Source organism: Rhincodon typus, chromosome 8 (genome assembly GCF_021869965.1).
Source record: "Rhincodon typus isolate 14 chromosome 8, sRhiTyp1.1, whole genome shotgun sequence".
In the NCBI taxonomy this organism is placed as follows: Eukaryota; Metazoa; Chordata; class Chondrichthyes; order Orectolobiformes; family Rhincodontidae; genus Rhincodon; species Rhincodon typus.
Genome location: NC_063339.1, coordinates 69,402,433 through 69,423,576, shown reverse-complemented (window position 1 = coordinate 69,423,576; position 21,144 = coordinate 69,402,433). Strand labels below are relative to the sequence as shown.

Genomic DNA, 21,144 nt, shown 5'->3' with positions numbered 1-21,144 from the left:
ATGCTGCTTGGCCTGCTGTGTTCATCCAGCCCTGCACCTTGTTGTCTTGGCTCTATTTGATTGCTTTTGTAAAAAAGAAGCTTGCTACCTCTTCTTTAATCATGGATTCAAACATTTTCACAGTGACAGATGTCAGACCCACTGGCCAATAGTTTCCTACTTTCTATCTCCTTTTGTTTTCAAATATATTGGGGCCTTTCCAAAACCTAGGGAATTCTGGGAGGTTTACAACCAAGGTGTCCATATCCCTGCAGCCACTTAATTTAAGACCTTTGGAAGTATGCCTTCTGTGGAGCGTTGCCACTCACGAGTTTGCTCTGTACACATTTCTTCCTTGGGTTATTTGGCTATACAAACTGTTGACGTCACCAAACATTAATAAACTTAAATGCAATATCCCAAATGCCTAGGAAGAATCATGGACATTGAATTTGTTGTCCATTCTGGTTTGATTGGACTGAAGAGTGCCTTTTGTCCCAAGGGAACAATCCCACAATGGAACGAGTTGCCAAAGAAAACAATCACAGCCTCATCATTTGAAACCTTCAAGACCTATCTTCAGATTATTCCCAATGTAAAGGTTTCCCGAAGCAGGACTACCATTTCAGCAGGCCCTGGCTTTAGCTGGAGTCACACACATGAATATGGGCGGAATGCGAATAATCGTCCGTGATGCGGTCCCGCCGACAGCAGAAGCAGCAAGGCGCACAGCATGGTTTCCGACCGTCCCAAAAGAGTTAATGCAAGAAGAAAAATAGCATAGTCCTGACGGTGCACTCATCTGAGATGTGGAACCCTGAGCCAGCACCGCAATTCCCACCGTCGCTGGAGATGGAGATCACTGACGGCCTTGCAATCAGCATCCTCTGTCGTGAAGCAGCAGCAAATTCGACCGAGTGGCCGGAATTAGGCGGGCGGCTGAAGGACAGCGTTTGCTTCCCGACCCGAAAACCTGCCCAAAGCCGGGAACCGAGGGAAGGGAAGCAAGCGCTCGGCTCGCACCACCGCCGCCTCCGCTGCTGCAGCGTGCACCCCGGGCGGTGGCGGGGGGGGAGATCCGCGTGATTGACAGCGGAGTGCGGCCAATCGGGCCCCGGAACGCTTGTGTTTGCGGGGGGTGGGGGGGAGAGCTGGTCCAATGGGGGGGAGGGGAGCTGTGAGAAAAGGGCGGGGATAGGATCCTGAGCCCCGCCCCTTTCCTCCCTCCCCAGGTTAGACTGAGCCGCAGGTGGGGGCTGAAGGGGGGGGGGGGGGGTGAGAACAGGCGAGGCAGAGGAGCGGCAGCGGCTGCTGTCTGCGTCTCTCTCTCTGTAACCTTCTCCCATGGAGCAGCTCCGGTCCATGTTCATCAGGTCTCCCTGCTCCCCCTCCTCTGCCGCTGGGAAGGAAGAGGCTGAAGAAAGGGACAGGGCGGTGCAGCGGCAGCAGCCGCTGGAAGAGGAGGAGGAGGAGGAGGAAGAAGAAGAAGAGGAGGAGGAGGAAGAGGATGATGGTGATGATGATGAGTTAGAAGAAGAAGAGCAGCCTCCTCGTCCTCCTCCCCCCCAGCGACAGCATCCACCCCCCTCTAACCCGTTCTGGACCGCCGTCTTCGACTATGAGGCGAGCGCCGAGGACGAGCTCAGCCTGCGCAAGGGGGACGTGGTGGAGGTGCTCTCCAAGGTAAGGCTGCCCTTTTTCTGCCTCATCTTCCCTCTCCTTCCCCTACCCCACCCCCGTCACCCCCTTTACCCGGCCAAAGCATGTTATCAATATGCACCTTCTTCTAGGAATCTCACTCGTTCCTTCCCCCCCCCCCGAACCCCCAAGTTCCAGCTACTCATCGTCGGTTTGCAAATAATATATATATATAAACAAAGCGTTCTGTACGCGAAGAGAAGCAGCAAATGCAGGCAGTATTGTAGGAAGTGGGGAAAGGTGATGAAACGCACCAGTGATCGGGGCGCTGGTGTCATTTAAAGCGAGCGTTTGAGCAGTTTTCATTCAAAAGTGTACGGCGATAAGCGTGTCCATCCTCCCCACGACCCCATATAGAATCAACCTTCGCCCGAAAAGCAAATTCGTCTTAATTTAACTTGTGAATTGTAGCCAAACTTTTATTTTTTTTGATGGGGGAATGTGATGGTAGCAGAAAGGAGGACAGTCGAATGACAGGACACCTATGGCAGTGCATGGTTGCGTTGCAATGATTTAAAGGGACATTTCCCTCCTTCCATTTCATGCCAACCCAGGCTGATAGTTACTCTTGTTAATGATCCCCTCCCATGATGGTTCTCCGTTCCTTTAAAGTCTGCACTTACCTGCTATCTCCAAAATCCCATTCTGATCCTGTTGTTCTTGTAAACATCTGTACCATCTCCAACTTCCCAATGAATACATTGCAACCTGAGAAATTTGTGTTCATCTATCCTGAAACTCCATGTTTTTACCTCTCCACATGGATATATAATTGTGTCTTCATTTTTCTCAAGGTGTCTGTGACTATGGATATAAAGAAGCATAACATTCTATTCTAAACCCCCTTTTGTTATCAGTTGGGTGGAACTGTTCTTAGCTGGATTGACAATGTTCCTATCTGTCCAGTCATAGCCAGAGTTTCTGTTACAATGGTTTCTCTTCCCAATGCTTCATTGTTACCTGTAGGGTCCCAAAAATACATGCTTGGCCCTCTCCTACGTCTCATCCCCATACTGTACCTTGGCACATTGTCTGAAAACATGTCAGATTTCACTTATATGGCAATGGCATCCACTCTACATAATTGCCAACTCTCTCACCCTTTTTGCTCCTTATGCCTTGTCATGCTGCTTCTGTAATAACCAGTATCAGATGGCTTTTAATATATTCACTTAATTGGGAAATCTATAGTTATTGTCTCCCATGCCTGGTTACAAATTGCATTACCTGGTCAACTCCCCCTCCCTGACCTCTGTCTAAAGCTGGACTAGACTATTTCCAGCTTTGATCTCCTCTTTGGTCTTAACCTTGCCTTCTGACCTGATAACCACCTCTACAATACCATTTGTGTCCATTTCAGTGATGTCATCCATCTCTAGCCTTAGTTCAGCCCATCTGCTGCTGAAACCATCATTTATATCATTGTAACCTCTGCTGTTCTTGTGTGCTCTCCTTGCTCTCCTATTATCTATCCCATATGAACTTGAACTTATTCAAAATGCTGCTGCCTGTATCCTCACCCACAGGCAAGTTAAATTTACAGGTTACTCCCGTACTCGCTGACCTCCATTGGCTCCTGATCCTCAGTTTGAAATTCTCATCATATGTTCCCTCTGTGGCTTCACTCTTTGCGATCTATGAACCTCTTTCAGTCCTTCTTTGATGTAACATTGAAGGGGATGACAACATGTGTATGAAGGTGTTTGACAGAATTAGACTTGGGTGAAATTGCTAAACATTTAACAGGTCAAGTTTAATGTGAATTGCCCAATTATGAAGTAATGCCCTTTGGAAAGAAGAATGAAGAAGCAATATGGTTTAAATAGTAGAATTTTAGGGTTTTGGAGTAGATCTGTAGCTCAGGTTGTGGGTGTTCAGGTTGGTTGGCTCGCCGAGCTAGTTTGTTGTTTCGCAGACGTTTCGCTACCGTGCTGGGTAGAACTTTAAAAGTACATGTTAGAACTCTGTTTTATTTCACTCTATAGTATTATATAACAACAATGATTGTTCAAGAAGGCAGCTCAACCCCATCTTCTTAAGAGCAACTAGGGATGGGTTATAAATGCTGGCCCAGCCAGCGATATCCACATTCCCATGAGTGAGTTAAAAATCTGTGTACGTAAGTCATGTCCAGTGGTGCAATGTGCTGTTAGATTAACACTCAAAATTGATCTTAAGATTATTAAAAAGGAATTTACTACAACCATGCACTTGACAGCATCACTAATGGTTTTTCCAACCTATTGTCGATATGGGTCCAATGTAAGTTCATTTATTGATGACAAATCTGCTTCATTAGTTTAGATATTTTTCAATGTCAGTTACCTTAATATCTTCCCATTTGTCATTATTAGTAGTTTTTATTCAACGTCATCACCTTAAGTGCATGTGTTTTGTCCAGAATCTTGCTTTTCTCTTTGAGAATTACTCCTTTTTCTATTCTCATGCAAAACTTACTTCATATGGGGCCTTTCCCATTTACTACAACATGATGAATAACAATGTTGAGGTTCTAGTCAAGAATGAAAGAGAATCTTATTTTAGATATCGACATTTGAATCTCTTAATCAATATAAAGAGTTTAGGGGTCTTCTTAAGAGAGAAATCAGGAAGTCAAAGAGGGAATATGAGATAGCATTGGCAGATAGGGTTAAGGATAATCTAAAGAGATTCTACAAATATATTAAGAGTAAGAGGGTAACTAGAGAGGGGGTAGAGCCCCTTAAAGATCAAGGAAGTGTGTTGAACCCAAGGAGATGGGAGAGATACTAAATGAATATTTTGTCAGTTTTTACTGCAGAGAAAGAAATGGAGTCTTGAGAATGCAGAGAAATAAATGTTTTAAAGCGTTCACATTACAGAAGAGGAAGTTTGAGAGGTCTTAGAGAATATAAATCTCCGGGACCTGATCTAATGTATCCCAGAACATTTTGGGAAGTAAGGTAGGAAATTATGAGACCCCTTGAAGAAATATTTTTATCATCTATAACTACGGGTGAGGTACCTGATGATTGGAGGGTGGCTAACGTTGTACCTTTGTCTAAGAAAGGTTATAAGGAGAAACTGGAGAACTATAGAACTGAGAGTCTGACTTCAGTTGTGGGTAAATTGTTGGAGGTGATTATAAAAGATAGGATTTATGGATATTTAGAGAGGCAAAAATTGATTAGGGATAGTCAGCATGGTTTTGTGTAAGGAAAATGGTGTCTCACAAACTTGACTGAGTTTTTTGAGGAAGGTACCAAAAAGATTGATGGCACAGCAGTGGACATTGTTTGGATTTTAGTAAAGTTCCACATAGTACTAAATAGCAAAGTAAGGTCACGTGGAATTCAGGGTGAGCTAGCCAATTGGATACATAATTAGCTTAATGGCAGGAGACAGAGAGTAATGGTGTGGGGTTGCTTTTCGCTCTGGAGGCCTGTGGCCAGTGGTGTTCCACAGGGATTAGTTATGGATCCTCTTTTCTTTGTCATTTATATAAATGATTTGGAGGAGTACATGGGTAGTAAGTTTGCAGATGACACCAAAATTAGTAGCATAGTAGACAGTGAAGAAGGTTTCCCAAGATTACAGAGGGATTTTGATCAAATGGATCAATGGGTCAATCTGGATAAATGAGAGGTATTGCATTTTGGTACAACAAACAAGGATAGGGCTTATACAATTAATGGTAGGGCCATGGGTAGAACAGAGGGACCTAGGGGTGCAGGTACATAATTCCTTAAAGTTTGTGTCACATATAGACAGGGTAGTTTGAAAGGCGATTGGCACACTTGCCTTCATTGCTCAGTGCTTTGAGTATAGGATTGGGAAGTCATGTTGAGGTTGTACAAGATGTTGGTGAGGCCTCTACTGGAATACTGTGTCCAGTTCTGGTCGTCCAGTTATAAAAAGGATATTAATATGCTGCAGAGTGTTCAGAAGAGATTTGCCAGGATGTTGCCGGGTGTGGAAGGTTTGAGTTATAAAGAAAGCCTTGGGACTTTCACTGGAGCATAGGAGATTGAGATGTGATCTGATAGAAGTTTATAGAATAATGAGAGGTACAGATAGTTAATGGTAGTTGTCTTTTCCCTAGGATGGGGGATTTCAAGACGAGGGGGCGCATTTTTAAGGTGAGAGGAGAGAGATTTAAAGAAGACATGAGAGGCAATTTTTTTTACACAGAGCGTGGTTTGTGGAATGAACTTCCCGAGGAAGTGGTGGATGCGGTACAATTACAATGTTTAAAAGACATTTGGATAAGTACATGAAGAGGAAAGGTTCGGAGGGATATGGGCCAGCAGCAGGCAGGTGCGACTAGTTTAGTTTGGGATTATGTTCAGCATGGACTGGTTGGACTACAGGATCTGTTTCCATGTTGTATGACTCTGAGAAAGTTTAAAAAAAAAAGTCTCTATAATTTAAAGAGATCAGTACCAGCTGGGGAAAGGATATTTAAGTGCTCAACTGTGTAAGAGTAAAGGATTGTTTTAAGAAATATCTGCAATTAAGCATAAGTCGTAAAATAAATTTGAAATGTGAAATAAAATTGTAATTGCACAAAAATACTGTAGATGAAGTCACCGTGCCTGACACTTAACATGTATTTGTAAGTAGAATTGAGAGATTTAAAGGAGTGAAGAGTGGTAGAGCGTTGTAATTTTGGAATTCTAGATTATTTCCTCTGCATCCAATACAAAGCTTTGGTATCCTGCTTGAAGAGGGGTGTCTCTATTTCAGTTGAGGGTAACTAATGAACCATTAAGGTTAATATAAATCCCTTGCTTTTGTGCTCTTTGACTCTACTTGTCAAGCCAACAATCAAGCATTTATTTTTATATAGAAACAGCCTGATGAATTCGCCTGCCATGTCAAAAATCTGTTTTGTGAGCCCTGACTTCATCCCCAAATGTCAAAATCTGTTCCAACATGCCCATTAAATTACTATTTAAATGTACTATTTAATCCATATTACTGCTTCTCATTCTTCCTTCCAAATTTCATCACTTCACATGGTTGACATTACGTTTAATATGGTATGTGTCCACCTATTTGACCCAAGTTTATCTTTAACAAAAGCCTTCTGAAAGCCCATATCAACAACATATTCCCATTTCAAGGCAATAATACATTTTTTGAGAAGTATTACATCCTTGAATCACATTGACTGAGGAGCACATCAATATAGTGTGTTTGAAATGGGGCTGGAAAAATTGAGTTTATTTCATTTTTACCAATTTTATTTAAGAGCTAACCAGTAGCAAGGTGGGATCCTGCATCTGGCCATCTAACTGAACCTTAAGTTAAATTGCTGAAACTAGAATAAACCTGTTTTTATTTTCCGTCCTCATAGCATATACATTGGTACATTTAATTGAAGAACATTTTGGTCAGAGTGGGGCTCAAGAAGGTGTGTGATCTGGTAAAGTGTGACACTGCCTTTTAATAAATTTCAGTGTATATATTGTTCCATCCATTGCTCAAAGTATCCATAATCTTTTTTTTTTCTTACCTAAGCTTCTTTCCCCACCACCACTCATCATCTCCAAAAAGCTGAACTTTCTCACTGGAATTACATTTTGCATTGCCTTGCAAGCAAGGTCACTGCAGTCAACACTGAAGCACCAAAAAAATTCATATACTGTAAATCTGAAATAAAATGGAAAAAGTAGAAACACTCTATCAGGTAGCAACAGTGCCCAGAAAAATACTTACGATTTATGACGTTTGAAATAAAAGCAGAATGTTGGGGCAATGAACAGCATATCACTCAGAATCTGAAAGCGTAATGCTGGTTAAAGTTTTAGATTAGATGCATCCTTAGTGTTGATGAAGGATTATATGAAAGTGCTACACTAATTTTTCTTCCAGTATTTACCTGTGAACTCAGTGCAATTTCTAGCTTTGTTTTAGATTTCCAATACTTATGACTTTCCATTGAGTTGCTGTTGCTGATCTTTGCTTTTGCTCAGATTTAAAAAAAAACATCAATTTTGCTGGGAATGTTGGAGATCTGAAACATCAAAATGTAGTTCTTATACGTTGTTTTCTTGACTGCTGTTCAATACTAATTCAAGGCCAAATACATTAAGCTGTAAAGTTTCTTTCTAGACTAATAAACAGTTACTAAGTTTTGACTTTCTGGTTTACGGAATTGTCTTGGTCGTGAGATGAGATCATTACCTTGGTTCTCACTCCCTGGTGACCTGTCAACTTCCCACATTGACAGCCTTTAAATTTATAAACTCTAAATAGAAATTGATTCAAGCTTGTAAAACTGAAAGGCATTTCCCTTATTGGTGGACAATATCTGCAGATTTTATCATGCAGTCAGTTGCGAAGGTCATTATGCATGTTTTACAAACCAATGGCAATGTGACACTTAAGTGCTCATCTGTGAAATGATTTATTCATAAGAATTCAAACAATGTTTGTTACTTGATTTATTTTATGCTGAGCTATTGAATTCTGTACCTTTTTTTCTTTTCCTCGCACACTTCGAATTCGTAGTTCTGAGCACTGTTAAAGCACACCTTTGGGTTGTAAATTCTCTGGAGGAATGTTGCCCCAACCTTGTAATGAATCTCAAGCCAAGGCAACGCATTTGCAAAAATTAAAACAACTGTTGAACTGATGAAACTTTTTTCAATGAATTCAAATCTATAAAGAAATTTGCAGACAAACAACCAAATGGTTACAGGATCTAATGCACCTTGTGCTGATGGGACCCGTGGGTTGTAGTTTGACTAATTTCTGAGAGATTACCTGGTCTGTCTAACCAAAAATTTCAATTTGAGCAAAACAATTTTTCTAATTGTACGTGACAATTCTTAATCTGGCAGCTATGAGATTAATGGAGAAAACCGGGCTGACAAGGAGATTATGTATTGTCCATAGTTTCAGATTCTAAACATTTGTGTGGATTTCTGGGAAGCCTGGTCATTATGCTTTGCACAGTCGACACAACTCCGTATCGTTATTTAATGTAAAACATAGACATTGGCATTTGGGTGTACATATTCTATCATGAATCATTAACAGTGGTTGGGATTGTTAGCCTGTGCTAAAGCTTAAACTGTCATTGGATACCAGACAAGCAAGTGTGTTCTGTTTTTTCAATTCTTAGCTTTCCTAGTCTTATTCATAGATATTCATTGAATCCCTACAGTGTGGAAACTGGTTCTTTGGCCCAACAAGTCCATGCCGACCCTCAGACCATCCCCCTATAATCCACCTAATCTACACATCTCTGGATACTATGGGCAATTTAGCATGGCCAATCCACCTAGCCTGCGCATCTTTGGACTGTGGGAGGAAACTGGAGCACCCAGACCCAAACCACGCAGACACTGGGAGAATGTGCAAACTCCACAGAGACAGTCGCCCAAGAGTGGAATTGAACCTGGGTTCTTGGTGCTGTGAGGCAGCAGTGCTAACCACTGAGCTGCTCATCAAAATTGATTCAGAGCCATTATTAGGTTTTAAATTCTCGATGTTTATTAAATTCAAATTCCATCATCTGCCATGGGCAGATTCAAACCAAGGTGCCCAGAACATTAGCTGGGTCGCTGGATTAACAGGTCAACGATAATACCACTAGGCTATCCCCTCTGGTTTCGCTAAATGTATCCTCCTATTTGAGCAACAGGTGAAGCTACCTGTTTCACGCTGCTGCTACGTAGTAGTAGCATGAGTGGTGTTCACCACTAACAGGATATTGCTGTCAAGGTGATAAGACTCTCAAATGAGTCATGTGATATCTGAAGCTCATGGCCTTCTTCTGTCTGCATAAGGCAAAGTACTGACTGTATCCAACCCAGCTTATGTTTGCAAAACTGAAAACAAATTCTTGGTGTGATCCCAAAATTAATCAACGTTTGTTAAATAATCCTGAGTGTGCAAATAATTACTCAGACATCTAATTTAAGATCATCAGTCAGGCTTACAGAGTAGTGCATGTGCACATACTGGAAGTGACATATCAATGTACAAGGCCCTATTTGCAGACAGAAAGAACATATACGAGTATTGAGCCTATTTCAACTTAACAAAATAGGTGGTATCCATTTTCTGGTTTGTTTCTTGGGGCAATGCCTGGACCGATCAGTGTCAATCTGCCTGGTTTTGGTTTAAACAAAGCGTGGTTTCACTTGTCAGTCATCATTGGACTGCTGCATTTGCCATGACAATGCTTCTTGCCGACCAACAGTATAAAATAGTATAGTATAAAATGTTGTTCCCCTTTATATTGGTATTTTGCAAATGCGTTGATTTGTGCAAGTTGAAAAGCTTTGGCAAAATTTTTGTTAGCAAAAGATGTTTGTTAATTTTTTTTTCTTCATGGGTATTAGCATTTTTCTTAACATATTATGTGAACTGTAAAAAAATATCCAGTGGGTTTTAATAAATAGTTGTTCTGATAACTGTTCACTATTGTACTTGATTTGAAAATAGGAACAAGAGATTTTGCCAAGTTACATGTGGGTCAATTGACCAAATACATATTGATGGTCTCTGATGTTTTTCTATTGATAGATTATAATAGAGAAGGATAGAATGATCAAGTTTTTGCAATAGAGTATGAAAATGTTGGTTATGTCTCTTGCTTCCTATGCTGAGTGCATTAGAGGGGAGGAAAATGGTTTCATTTCTTTTATTTTGGTGCAAATGTACATTGTAAGGCATCAGAACAACTAAATCTGTCAAACAAAATATTGGAAATATCCCTGCTCCCCAAAAAAAGTTGAGTCCAGATCTGCCATCTACCCATGTTTTCATTCCTAGTTTCTGCTTGGCTGGACACATTTTTGTGTTTAAATCAACCCTTGCTTTTGGAAAGATCTTTTTCAAAGTTTCAAAGGTCAACATACTTCGCAATCTGTGGTAATGGTGATCATTTCGCATTGGGTCTTTTTACACTGTCCAATTTTTGCTTTGTGTTGATTTTATTTCATGTTGGGACTGGTTCTTCTATATGTAGTACAAACAACTAACACATCTGATTTGGATCAAAGGAATGCTTAGAATAGGTTGACTTCATATTCATTGCAAAGGCCAATTTAAGTAATGCATAACATTGAAAACCTGACTTATTGTTAATGAATACTTGGCTAAAGCCCTGAAATTGCTTATCAAGCCAATTTCTATATATAAAGGTACAGGGGAAAAATGACTGGAGGATAGGAAGCCTCAGGATATGAATAATACACAAAGGATATTACGTTTTTAAGCTGTATTAAACACAAGATGAAGTAGAAATGCAAAGAAGATCAGCATCTGGAAGAGACAAATTTTTGTTTGCTGCTACACCTAGGGCCCTTCATCAAATAGCACAGTAAGCATTTTTATTTTGGAAGGGACAGGAAGAATTTGAGCTTAAAAATTCAAGTGTGCACCTACTTTATGGAGATGTTTTTCTGTTCTATGCTTTGATCATTTGTAAGAAAATATACATAAAATAAAGGATGGATTATTTAATATAATTGAGAATGAAAACTTCAGTGTGTGTCCATAGTGCATAAAATACAGTAGAAAATCAAATAGTATGGAGCAGGTGTAATGCTATCAGTGAGAACAAGAAGAAATGATGAGTGCTGTCAGGGACAAAAGACATGTACGATGAACTGAATAAATCAATTCTCTCTCTCTCTCTTTCACTTCCTATGTTGACTGTTTAGGATTTCAAAGTCTCTGGAGATGAAGGCTGGTGGACAGGCAAAATCAATGACCAGGTTGGCATCTTTCCCAGCAACTATGTCACCAGTGCCCCATGTTACAGTAAGTTGCAAGGCCGGAGCACGGAGCACTACCCTCTGCCACTGGAAATGGACTTTAATGAGCTGCAGCTGGAGGAGATTATTGGTGTCGGTGGCTTTGGAAAAGTCTACAGGGGCATCTGGAGGTCAGAGGAGGTAGCTGTTAAAGCAGCTCGCCAGGACCCAGATGAGGATATTAGTCAGACCATTGAGAATGTTAAACAAGAAGCAAAACTGTTTGCGATGCTGAAGCACCCTAACATCATAGCCTTAAAAGGGATTTGTCTGAAAGAGCCCAATCTTTGCTTGATCATGGAGTTTGCCCGTGGGGGCTCTTTAAATAGAGTGTTGTCAGGCAAGAAGATACCTCCTCATATTCTTGTCAACTGGGCAGTACAGATTGCAAGGGGCATGAATTATTTACACGAAGAAGCAATTGTTCCTATTATTCATCGCGATCTCAAGTCTAGTAACAGTAAGTATTTCAACGATGTCTGCTGCAAATTGCTTGCCACCTGGCAAGTACGTGCTTGTTGTTTTGGTGGGACGAATTCAAATAGCTTCAGGGGATAAATTATTTTGCTGCATACATTGTGCTTGATAAAGTGTATTGTGAAATTGAGTGTTACAAATTTCGGTTCACTTCACTTATCCAGTCATGATTTAAAATGAGTTCCCTTGAGTGTGGGTTTAATGTTTAAAATACAGAAGGAAGTGAGGGTAGGGTTACCATGAGTATCATGCAGTCCCATTATGAAAGATCTATCCCAGTGATAATAGTTGCAGATTTCTTCCACTGCTGCATTGTACCACGGTCCAGTGAAGATAAAGCTACATTATGAGATCACATAGCTTCCTGTTGACATTCAACAAGTGGAAGGAACCAGATCCTGCTTGATTGTGGGATTAAAAAAGAATTTAGTGCTGTTTTTAGCCCAATATTTTCTAGATGAGCCCAGTTTGGGTTTGGGGGTTGGTTCGCTCAGTTGGGTTGTGGTTGGTTTGCAAAGCAGAGTGACGCCAAAAGCACAGTTTCAATTCCTATGAAAGCCTTACTTTCTTGATTTCACTCTTTTCCTGAGGCATAGTGACCCTCAGATTAAACTCATCACCAGTTGTCTCTCTGTCATGAGGGAGCAGCGCTATGGCAACTTGACCTAGTTTAGATCAGGCCTTCCCCTGCAACGTCTGCCCACATTTGGAGAAATGTACAGTCAATCCTCAGAACTGATTCTGTCTGAATTTCATTTAACTTGGTCCAATTCCAGGTCCCTTGATATCTTAGCCTAACCAAAATCTGTTGATCCCAGGTTTGGAAATTTCTGTGCTTTCCCCCAGCACCTTTTGAGGAAACAGTTCCACATAGCCAGCACCCTTCATGTGGATGAAATGTTTCCTGATTTCACGCTTAAATGGTCTGCCTTCAATTTTAACATTTTTCACCTTTATTCTGGATTCCTGTATCAGAGGATTGAGTGATAAATGGAAACGATCAAATTCCTTGCTCATTTTAAAAAAAAAAATCAATTAGATGATCAGGCAATTTTGTGAACTCAAGGGGCTGCAAACTAAGGTTACGCAAACCTGCTCTTATGATTTTTTTTTTAAACCTTGGGACCGTTCTCGTCAATCTGTGGTTGTAGTCCTTTTATGATCATTATTTTCTGAGATCTGATGCTTAAACTGAATAGAATGCTCAAAAGGCTTTATACATGCAAAGCATCACTTCCCTGCTTCTGAATTACAAATCCGTAGAGATAAATGTCAATATTCCATTAGTCTTTTTGATTGCTTTTTATACCTGTGTCCTAGCTTTGTGATTTGTATGTGTGCGCACTCGGATCCCTTCCTTCTCCCCAGATCCTTCTCTCTCACCGCTGGGAAAACGTTGTCTTGTGTTGACTTAAAAGGGATAACTTCTTTATTCTCCACATTGAACTCCATTTTCTTCACTACATATTGCACTTGATCGCAAATAAATTGATAGTACAGATATTTACCACTGCTGCACTTGATTTATGTGAGGTAGCCTGAACAAACATATGTAAGGGTTCAATTTATTCATTCTTAAAACTTTTCTATTTGGCCTAGGTCAGCTGGAGAGGGAATGAAGAAATTTACACCTTAGTAACTTATGATCGCTATCCCTTTTTTTTTGCCCTTGTTATCAGCTTGCACTTTTAAGAATTTCATGGGGGAAAAAAAAATTGCACTATAGGATGCAGGGAAAGCCCAACTAATAACCTTAACCCAGAGAAATTCAGTCCCTAGTTTCAAACCCAATCTAGACAGGTTGTGTATTGTCTCTGTTGTTCATTAGCATTATCTTGTGAAATTGATTTGTAAAGGGAGTATTCTTCGCAGATTTGAACTGAAACATGTAGTTGTGGACAGGGGCAAGTGAGTTTTATGCTGCATCTGGTTTTATCACACCTTTCATGGGAATGCTTGAATGGCAGAAAATATTCCCTTCTCCTCAACACTAACATACATGGCCTGAATACACACAAAGGTACAGTAAACATAAAACAGATTTAATTTTATGGATAACTGCAAGTTTTATTTATATCCGCAAAAGCCGGTGACTTCACAATTAATGACGACCCACAGTGCTTCTTGTTATCTAAACATGAGAGTTGCCAGCAGCCTTGCGTATAAAGAATTTTGCCTGAATCTTTTTTATGATCATGTGTGGCTGAGCTCAGTTTAGTTGTTGACCAACGTACATGCTGAGGATCACTGGACAAGGATCGGTGAGTTAACTTTCTTCCCCTAGTTATGAAACCACAAGGTGTAGAGCTGGATAAACACAGCAGGCCAAGCAGCATCAGAGGAGCAGGAAACCTGATGTTTCGGGTCTAGACCCTTCTTCAGAAATGAATACAGCAGGCCAAGCAGAAATTTCTGAAGAAGGGTCTAGACCCGAAACGTCAGCTTCCCTGCTCCTCTGCAGCTTGGCCTGCTGTGTTCATCCAGCTTTACACCTTGTTGTCTCAGATTCTCCAGCATCGGCAGTTCCTACTATCTCCCCTCGTTATGAGTTTGTTTTTCTCTGGGAGATCAGGGTTCACTTGTATCTTCTTCCTGCCATCTTGCCTGGGATTGGTAACTCAGCACAAATCAAGTTTTGAGTCTGGGATCTTCTGGATTTTATGGTTCAGTTTCAAGTTTGGTAAATATAACGGTCAGTGTTTTTCTTTTTTCTCATCAACCTGTTCAAAGATATTTTTACACACCTCTGGAGCAGGTGAGATTTGAACCCAGGTCTCAAGTGTGCTGATTGTATAGCACCTTGCCATGAAATACTTCAAGATGTTGTTTTTTTTTTCAGCTTCACCCTTCCCAACATCCCCCACCCTCCGCCCCCAAGGTGGTTCATACAAGGTGAAGATCAAATACTTACGTGATTTGCTTTATTGATGACAGCTTTGTGGCAGCCATTATCGATGATTCCTTTTTTCATTCTGCAGTATGTTTTCTTAGGCCAGTAAATTGATTTTAACCCTCTCAAGTCATAAGAAGCCTTTACAGCATTTTTCCCAATTAGACCATGCAGGGAAAGGAGCTAATGATACTTAACTGAATTTGATTCTGGTGCGCAACTGGAAATATATTAGATGTTTAGATTTTTATTTAAATTAATTTTGTTTTAATTTAATATGTCTGATCATGTAGTGTGTGTTTAAGACTCCCATTTCAACATTTTCTCCAAGTGCACCCGTAGTCTTGATACTGATTTTAACAGGAAAGTAACTATTCGGTTAAATTTGTAGCTCAACACGCATGCATTAACTAGAAACCACAGATTAAAAAGTTGACCGTGGTACCACCCAGGTGATCCAAATTGATAGAACCTTGCATAACTAAATGGAATAGGAGGCTGACATATGTTGTTCACCACTTGCAGTCTTAGAGAAGCTACACCACGTCAACAGTACACAGTTCTGTTGACCACCACAGAAAGGACCCAGATAAGCTGGGTGAAAATAAAGTGGGCAACAAGATTAATCAGTAGTGCCAGAGAGAGAAGGGAGTACATTTTCAAGTTAGAGATTTTCACCTTCCAAAATCAGCATCCTAAGGGCACATTAAACAACGCAGAAGATGCATATGCACTCAAGCCGAAAGTGCCTGACTGGCCAGATAAGATGTAGAAACACTTTCTACAAAAAAATCTTTCTACAGTGCAAAGACACCTAATACTCAATTAAATGGAGTTGAGTAAAATTAAGGTTGTCTTTAGGTCAGCCAACGGGACACTGGAAAAGAGAATTAGAGACAGTAATGAAAGTGTTGGGAAGACCTTTTCTTGTTTTGTGAAGAGGTAGAAGACTCTGAAAGACATTGGGGCATTGAAGATGTTCAAGATACAACACAAGGGATTTAGTAAATGAGGTGGAAATATTAAAAGTTTGAAAGAAAAATATTGCAGATACTATAAATCTGAAATATAAACGGAAAAAAACTTTAAGCTATAAGGTTAACTATTTTCTCTCCACAGCTGCTATCTCACCTGTTGAGTACTTTCAGCACGTTCTCAATCCTGTAATAAATAAGTGTTTTATATTGTATAATGTGATGGTGCTGAAGGAAATATTTTACGTGTTCATTGAGCTCCACCTATTTTGTTGATGTCACTCAGTCAGTGAATTTAACGCTTGACTTTGGAGGGAGCAGATGTATTCTATACAGCTCTCAAGAGACCTAGTAATTACACCTGATGAGTAATGTAGCTGTATTTATTGCTATCATGCAATCAAGAACTTTGGTCTCTTCTATGGTGGTATATATTCTACAACTGATTATTCATTGGAGCCTAGATAAGGTGCAAACAAGGGAGGATTGATGGCAGTCAACCACCTTAAGCAACCCTTTCTCTCTACCACATACTAGTAGAGGTGGCAGATATAATGAAGTGCCAGTAAAGGAATTCGGGGTAATATTACAATTTGCATCAGCCTTCACCTTGAGGATAATGCATGACTGTTTGAATTTAATGAATGTTAACAATCGTAATATTATCACAGGTAGAAATGTTGCTTTAGAAAGAACTAAGAACCTGACTATAGAGCAGCCAGTCTAGATGGTATCCACCTGAATGTCCTTGGAGGTGGACCATGTGCTGTGTGAACTCTGGGACAATGCCTTTGACTAGACTGATAGAGTTCCCATCTTCAGTAAAAGAGGCAAGGTTGACTTGGAGAGCAACGTAGGAATGGTTGTTGAGGAAATCATTCGGAGAAGAAAATATAATTATTTAGATGATTCACAAATGAAAAGTGTAATCGGCTTCAAAAAAGGTCATGCCTTACAAATTTAGTAATTCCTTTTACGGAAGTCAACAGGATGACAGCTGAGGAAATCCAAGTGAGCATTGTCAGTGTAGATCCCCAAAGCTTTTGGGAAGGACATAGTCAGGAAATTGGATCTGGAGTTTTCTGGAAATTGGTCAGCTGTGATGTTCCATGGGGATCTATGGTGGGGCACTGACACTCTACTGTTAATTAATGATATAGATGGAGGGGCTGTTAGCATAACCTACAAATTTACCGATGATACTAGGATTCCTGCAGGTGTTAGGACTGGAAATGGTGATCAGTGGCTTCATAGGGAGCCTGATGTGCTGGAGGTTTGAGTTTGTCACTGGCAAATGATTGCTAACTTCGAGGAGCAGTGTTATGTATTCAGGAAAAGTGAATGCTTAAGGAAAAGGTATTCAAGTAGATGGAGAAAGAAAAGGATGCAAGTATTTCTGGAGCATAAATCATGAGTAGTGCTGCGAAACAATAGCCACAATGAATAGTGTGTTAGGGTGCATAAATAGGACAATTATTTAGAAGACTAATCATGCTATTTTGACTTTGTGCAAGCCTTTAAGTAGACCTCAGTTAGAATACGGTGTCAAGATAAGCTAAAAGAGTTGGGACTCTAGACTTGGTTGAAATATACAGTTGGTAGGAATTGGTCAAGGTTAACAAATAGTACAGTGAAGGAGGGAGATTTTGTTCCAAGTTGACAGTTTCTTCCACTTGATTGGATTGGGAAAGACCAAGTATGAAAATTAAGATTTGTATAAGATCTGAATTCGGTTAAATGACATGATGTAGTTCTTTTCCCAGAAAATAGTGGACTTCCGATATATTCTGATGGCTTCTAAAATGGCATCTGGTTTGTTGAACAACTTCAAGGAGGAGCTGGACATGTGGTTAAGGTGGAGATAATATCTTCCAGAAGTTTGGAGCTTGGGAGGCCAGAGTGATCACCATATTATGGTTGGAAAGGATGCTCCTGAACCATCCTACCCCGAATTTGCCTCCATTTTTAATCTTTGTCTCTCCAAGTGATTATATAGTTCTGAATAGCATGGGGAGGTGCGTATAAGCAGGATGGAGCACAGTGTCATTTCTGTCTGTTGTCCATATGTGTGAAATATCTTGCAGGTTAACTTGCAGAGGATTGAAAAGAAAATTCTGTTGCGTCACATTTAGGCACCCCAGAACAAAAGCACATTGGATTGGCCTCAAAAGCAAATATCGATGAATGCTAAGAATTATGAGGGCAGATGTTCCACTGGCCATGCAGTCGTTATACCATCATAAATGGGTGTTGCGCACAGGGATCCTGTGGAATCTCCATTATAGCACATTCCAAAAGAAGTGCATAGGAAATTGAATTTTGCATTAGGAAATTCCTCTAAACCTGGAACCCAGTGAAAGTCTCTATTTAAATCAGAGACTTTGCATAGTTCTGATCGTTTCTCTGGATGGGTTATACAATTGCATACTTAGTCCAACTCCTGAGAATTTAATAAAGTGATCTTTATACTTACATCCCCAATCCAAACCCCCCCCCCCCCCCCCGCCTCTTTGATTGCCACTCCCAGAAAATCTGGCCTGTTTCTTTCCCCCGCCCCCACCCCCCCACCCCACACACAATTGAATAGAGTTGTTAAGGCCGAGGTACAATTTGGTTTTTTTTTCTCTCTGTTTTCATTCCCAGGATGTGGGTTAGCTAGACTAGCATTTCTTAGTGTCGAGTCATAGAGTCATACAGTGTGGAAACAGACCTTTTGGCCCAACCAGTCCATGCCGACCATAATCCTAAAATAAACTAGCCCCATCTGCCTGCGCTTGACCCATATCCTCCAAACCTTTCTTATTCATGTACTTAACTAAATGTCTTTTAAACGTTGTAACTATAGCCGTATCCACCAATTACTCTGCAAGATCATTCCACACATGAAATGTGGAAAAAGAAAAAGTAAAAATGCCCCCGTGTCTTTTTTTTAAACTTTCTCCTTTCATCTTAAAAATACGCCTCCCAGTCTTGAAATTCCCCACCCTAGGGAAAGGACACTTGCCATTCACCTTATTTATACCCCTTGTGACCTTTTAAACTTCTGTAAGGTTACCACTCAACCTCCTACATTCCGGTGGGAAAAAAAGTCCCAGCCTATCCAGCCTCTCCTTATACCTCAAACTCCCTATTCCTGGCAACATCCTGGTAAATCTCTTCTGAACCCTCTCCAGCTTAATAATATACTTTCTATAACAGGGTGACTGAAACTGAACATAGTACTCCAGAAGAGGCCTCACCAATATTTTCTACAATCTCAACATAATGTCCCAAATCCAATACTCAAAGGTCTGAACAATGAATGCAAGTGTGCTAAATGTCGTCTTAAGCATACTGTCTGTACATGATGCAAATTTCAAAGAATTGTGCAAAACCTAGGTCTGTCTGTTCTACAACACTATTCAAGGCCCTACTTTTAATTGTATGAGTTCTGTCCTTGTTTGTTTTACCAAAATGTAATATCTCGCATTTATCCAAATTAAACTCCATGTGCCATTCTTCTACCCATTGACCCAGTTGATCAATATCTCTTTGTAATCTGAGACAACCATCTTCACTGTCTACCATACTACCAACTTTGGTGTCATCTCCAAACTTACTAACCAATGCCTTATATATTCTCATCTAAATCATTTATATAAATGACCAACAAAAGTGGATCCAATACCGATCCCTGTGGAACATTGCTGGTTACAGGCCTCCAGTCTGAAAAACAATCTTGCTCATTTCTAATTGCCTTTGAGAAGATGTTGCAGAGCTGCGTTCTTGAACCACTGTGGTCCATGTGGAGTAGGTGCATTATGATTTCTAAGATTTTAACCAAGTGACAGTGAACAAATGATGATATAGTTCCCAGGTCAGGTAGTGTGTGACTTGAAGTGGAACTGTAGTTGGTAGTGTTCCCATAAATATCTGCTGCCCTTGCTCTTCCAGAAGGTAGAGGTCATGGATTTGAAAGGAGCCATGGTAGGTTGATGGATAGTGTAAAATTACTCAATATTCTGGAAATATGAGATAAAATGTGATGGAATAAGCTCTTCATTTATTAATAGTAAAGATATTTTATTCCAGAACTACGTTCACAGTCCAAAAGCTGATTGTAGTATTACTCAAATTAGATAAAGGTTAAGTAATTAGATTAAATACATGCAACCATATGACAATCATGAGGTAACAAAAATAGAAAAACAAATTCGGTAAGTGATGGGGAAGTGGTTATTGGGATGCTTGAAGAAGGGTTATGTTGAATTAAAATTGTTGAATTAACAAGCCAACATGCTATTCCTACATTACAAATATTGAAGTACATAGAGATTTTATCATTTTAGGTAAATTGCTGAGGACACAAAAAGCTTGTCTTGTAATCACATCAGATGCATGAGAGCATGTTCTATTTTGAGCAACTGTCCTATTGACCTATCTGTCTTTGAAAAGATTCCACTCTCATTCACCCTAAACCTGCTGTAATATCTGAATTTATCATCCAAGCTTTTTCCTTCTCTTTTCAAGATGTTCTCTGGTGCTGAGGAAGAGTTCTACAGTTGACGTAGTGTGCCATTCTGCATCTACATGCTACTAGACAAAACTAAAATCGCCTGCAACTCTGCTGCTTGTGTCCTAACTTGCACTATCTCTTGCTCACCAATTTACCCTGCATACACTGTTCTGACTGTGCTATTCTAATTCTTGCCTCTTGAGCACCCATGATAATTGCTGTACCATCAGTGTTTGTACTTTCACTTGATTAGGTGCAAATTCTGGAATTTACTTCCTGTACTTCTCTGCCTCTCCACCTCTCCACCTCTCCTTCCTCCTTTAAAACACTGCTGAAAATCTGCCACTGATCAAGTTACTAGGCACTTCCCTGAAAGCTCCTTGTGTGACTTAGTTTGGGGCAAATAAAGCCTGAGACTCTATTCAAGGAGGAAGTCACTGAGGATTCTTTGATAAAATATTCATCTCCCCTGCCTGCTGATCCAACTGTTGTCAGATTTTATTTAATGCTTCTGTCAAGTACCTTGAAATGCTTTACCACATTTACAGGCAGTATACAAGTAGGAGTTATTATTTGGCGACTTGTAGCAACCAAGTAAGTGGAAAAAGCAAATGGAAAGTGAGTCTACATGACTTGGAAGACCTCATGGTTTAGTCCTGCTTATTCATTGTGTTGATGTGTGCACTTTTCAGCAGTTGTTAATGGCTACTGTGGGAGCAGTAAATCTAATTATTTTCCCTTGGTCTTTCTGACACACCCCCTCCAGCCAGTTAGTGGGAAGGAAGAGGTTGAAGGAACACTATCATCATTACGAAGATCTGCCCAACTGAGAAAAGATGGTGAACCAAATTTTGAATTTTCTTTGATTTTAACTTT

At 40.3% G+C, this 21,144-nt stretch overlaps 1 protein-coding gene across 1 annotated transcript in view; it reads left to right on the top strand.

Annotated features, from left to right (window-relative positions):
• Positions 1 to 1,341: 1,341 nt before the first annotated feature.
• The window catches only part of map3k9 (mitogen-activated protein kinase kinase kinase 9), a 111,038-nt gene continuing 91,235 nt past the window's right edge, over positions 1,342 to 21,144 (top strand). Inside the window, exons 1-2 of the mRNA XM_020521658.2 lie at positions 1,342 to 1,662; positions 11,340 to 11,892. Coding sequence (XP_020377247.2) covers positions 1,342 to 1,662; positions 11,340 to 11,892 — 874 coding nt within the window. The remainder of the gene's footprint in view (positions 1,663 to 11,339; positions 11,893 to 21,144) is intronic.